The following is a 3,593-nucleotide window of genomic DNA, read 5'->3' as shown; positions in this document are numbered from 1 at the left end:
CACTCCGCGGCCGCCGTGATTGTTCGGCGCATCGCACGGATTTTTGCAGCTTCACTTCCGCGTTTTACCGCGTCCCCCATGCATGTTATTTAAAGGATCTGTGTCTTTTTAATGTCGCCCTTTAAGCTGCTTCGGGTATTTTGCATTGGCAGGTGCCCCCCCATGGCGGTGCCCGAGGGGCTGAAGGCAAGCACTGCGATAGCAATCCTATGTGGAAATAGCGCGTAGTTTCCCTTTAAGTCGGCTGCATGGAGGGTGTCATGTCATTTCTTTAATGTATCCGTCTCCGGCGTTGTTTTACCTGTCAGTCCGATGACTGCGTCTCCTCCTTCCTTGTCATCTCCTGAAATATGTGACTGTCCCCCCCCTCCCCCGTCCTGTCTTGTATATCATCTCTTCCAGGCGTTCGCCGCATCCCATTTTCTGCGTCTTTGCATGGGAATTCTCGCCCCTCCCGGGCTGTCGCACCGAGTTGATGGATCCGATACATTGTATATAAGGCAGGTGGTCACTGTTGCCACGGTAACCGTTGATACAATGTATCTGAGAACAATTGAGATCTGCTGCGTCATGATTTTTTTGTGCGCCCCCCCTCCTTCCTCCTCCCCTTCCCCCCCTTCCTCCTCCCTTCCCCCTCCCTCCTGCAGCTCAGAGACAGACGCACCACACAGGGGAGGAAATAGGGGCGAGAGAGAGAGAGAGACACCCAGGAAGAGAATAGGGGTCACTCAGAGACAGCCAGGCCTGTAGGGAATAAGAGACACTTGGGGCAAAAGGAGAGGCAGCTGGGAGCAGGAGGGGCAGCCAGGGCTAAGGGACAGCCATAGGGTGAGAGACATCAGAGACAATAGGAGGGACATCAGGGACAGCAAGAGAGACCTCTGGGTGCAGAGGGGACAAAGAGACAGCAAGGCTGAGGGACAGAAGGACCACAGAGGTACTTTTAGGGTTCAGAAAGAGAGACCTCAGAGTCAGAGAGACCTCAGAGTCAGAGAGACCTCAGAGTCAGAGAGACAGAGTTCAGAGAGACCTCAGAGTCATAGAGACAGAGTTCAGAGAGACCTCACAGTCAGAGAGACTTCGGAGTCACAGAGAGACCTCAGAGTCATAGAGACTTCGGAGTCACAGAGAGACCTCAGAGTTCAGAGAGAGACCTCAGAGTCATAGAGACAGAGTTCAGAGAGACCTCAGAGTCATAGAGACAGAGTTAGAGGGACCTCAGAGTCGTAGAGAGACCTCAGAGTTCAGAGAGACAGTTCAGAGAGACCTGAGAGTCATAGAGAGTACTCAGAGTCATAGAGACAGAGTTCAGAGAGACCTCAGAGTCATAGAGAGACCTCAGAGTTCAGAGAGACCAGAGAGTCATAGAGAGTACTCCGAGTCATAGAGACAGAGTTCGGGGAGACCTCCGAGTCATAGAGAGACAGAGTTTGGGGAGACCTCCGAGTCATAGAGAGACAGAGTTCAGGGAGACCTCCGAGTCATAGAGACAGAGTTCGGGGAGACCTCCGAGTCATAGAGAGACAGATTTCGGGGAGACCTCAGAGTCAGAGAGACAGAGTTCGGGGAGACCTCAGAGTCAGAGAGACAGATTTCGGGGAGACCTCACAGTCATAGAGAGTCAGATTTCGGGGAGACCTCAGAGTCAGAGAGACAGATTTCGGGGAGACCTCAGAGTCATAGAGAGACAGAGTTCGGGGAGACCTCAGAGTCAGAGAGACAGATTTCAGGGAGACCTCACAGTCATAGAGAGACAGATTTCGGGGAGACCTCAGAGTCAGAGAGACAGAGTTCGGGGAGACCTCAGAGTCAGAGAGAGACAGAGTTCAGGGAGACCTCAGAGTCAGAGAGACAGAGTTCGGGGAGACCTCAGAGTCAGAGAGACAGAGTTCGGGGAGACCTCAGAGTCAGAGAGACAGATTTCGGGGAGACCTCACAGTCATAGAGAGTCAGATTTCGGGGAGACCTCAGAGTCAGAGAGACAGATTTCGGGGAGACCTCACAGTCATAGAGAGACAGAGTTCAGGGAGACCTCAGAGTCAGAGAGACAGATTTCGGGGAGACCTCAGAGTCAGAGAGACAGAGTTCAGGGAGACCTCACAGTCATAGAGAGTCAGATTTCGGGGAGACCTCAGAGTCAGAGAGACAGAGTTCGGGGAGACCTCAGAGTCAGAGAGAGACAGAGTTCAGGGAGACCTCAGAGTCAGAGAGACAGAGTTCGGGGAGACCTCAGAGTCAGAGAGACAGAGTTCGGGGAGACCTCAGAGTCAGAGAGACAGAGTTCGGGGAGACCTCAGAGTCAGAGAGACAGATTTCGGGGAGACCTCACAGTCTCAGAGAGTCAGATTTCGGGGAGACCTCAGAGTCAGAGAGACAGAGTTCAGGGAGACCTCAGAGGCAGAGAGACAGAGTTCAGGGAGACCTCAGAGTCAGAGAGACAGAGTTCAGGGAGACCTCAGAGTCAGAGAGACAGAGTTCGGGGAGACCTCACAGTCATAGAGAAGTCAGATTTCGGGGAGACCTCAGTTGCCGAGAGACAGCTCCTTGGCAGAGGCGCCCATAGCTCAGCGAGAGACCTCCAGTCGGAATCAGGATCGCCCGCCGGCAGCAATGGCCACCAGCCCCTCTCCGCTGCCCCTATTGCCCAACCTGAGCTGCGTCATGTGCCACGACGTGCCCCGGGAGCCCGTCACCATGTCCTGCGGCCACTGCCTGTGCAGGGGATGCTTGGAGCGGTCCTGGAGGGGGCAGGAGTCCTACCCGTCGTGCCCCAAATGTCGCCCCCCTCAGGTGCAGTCCCCGGACGGCGGGCAGAGGGGCCTGTGCGGCGAACACGGGGAAAAGGTTCAGTTTTTCTCCACCCAGAACAGCAGGCTGATGTGCCCGCGCTGCAGGGGGTCCGCCGCGGAGCCGCTACCCGGGCATACGCTGATCCCCATCCAGGAGGCCGTGGGAGGATACAAGGTGAGCGGGCCAGACACGCACCACACGTATGCAGAGATACAACTCTACGTGTAGAGCGCACGTGCAACGCAAAGTAGGGCACGCGTCAGCGCGGGGGGTGGCACCCCGCCTCCTCGCCCACGTATGTTATTTATAGATGTGTGTTTCCTTTCCGACAGGAGGAGCTGATCTCGGCCATCGCCCCCCTGGAGTCCCGCCTGAAGGAGCTGCAGCAGATGCAGTGCGCCCAGGAGCAGATGATCGCCCAGCACCGGGTAAGTTGTCCCTCCTCTGGGGTAAACCCCTGGGAGGGCTCGCACACGCACACGCACACACACGGGTGTATAAAAAGCGGCGCTTAGATCTCAACAGCTTTGTATGGATCTGAGCCCTGCGGTATTGTAGGCTATGGGCCGGTGGACACATACTATAAATTGGAAGTCATACGCATGTAAACGCTTGCGCGCCTGTTTACATGCGTATGTCCGTATAAAACTGAGATTAAGACTGACTGAAAGCCTGTGCCATTCAGGGCCAGGGGGGGGAAAGATGTAAACGTGAACAAAGTGCAGGTGGCGGCACAGAATGACCCCGGCCTTCAGTCATTCTGTGCCACCGCCTGCACCTTGCTCGCGGTTACATCCCCCCCC

General features: G+C 55.5%; 1 protein-coding gene across 1 annotated transcript in view; it reads left to right on the top strand.

The window, feature by feature from the left end:
- Positions 1-2,537: 2,537 nt before the first annotated feature.
- Positions 2,538-3,593, top strand: part of LOC108800679 (zinc-binding protein A33-like) — a 12,235-nt gene continuing 11,179 nt past the window's right edge. The window contains exons 1-2 of the mRNA XM_018572672.1: positions 2,538-2,964; positions 3,123-3,218. Of these exons, the coding sequence (XP_018428174.1) occupies positions 2,611-2,964; positions 3,123-3,218 (450 nt within the window). The 5' untranslated portion in view covers positions 2,538-2,610. The remainder of the gene's footprint in view (positions 2,965-3,122; positions 3,219-3,593) is intronic.

Source organism: Nanorana parkeri, unplaced genomic scaffold (assembly GCF_000935625.1).
Source record: "Nanorana parkeri isolate BGI_ZX_2015 unplaced genomic scaffold, ASM93562v1 scaffold2095, whole genome shotgun sequence".
NCBI classification, from domain to species: domain Eukaryota; kingdom Metazoa; phylum Chordata; class Amphibia; order Anura; family Dicroglossidae; genus Nanorana; species Nanorana parkeri.
Note: the sequence above shows the minus strand (reverse complement) of the source record. Positions and strands in the feature narration are given on the sequence as shown.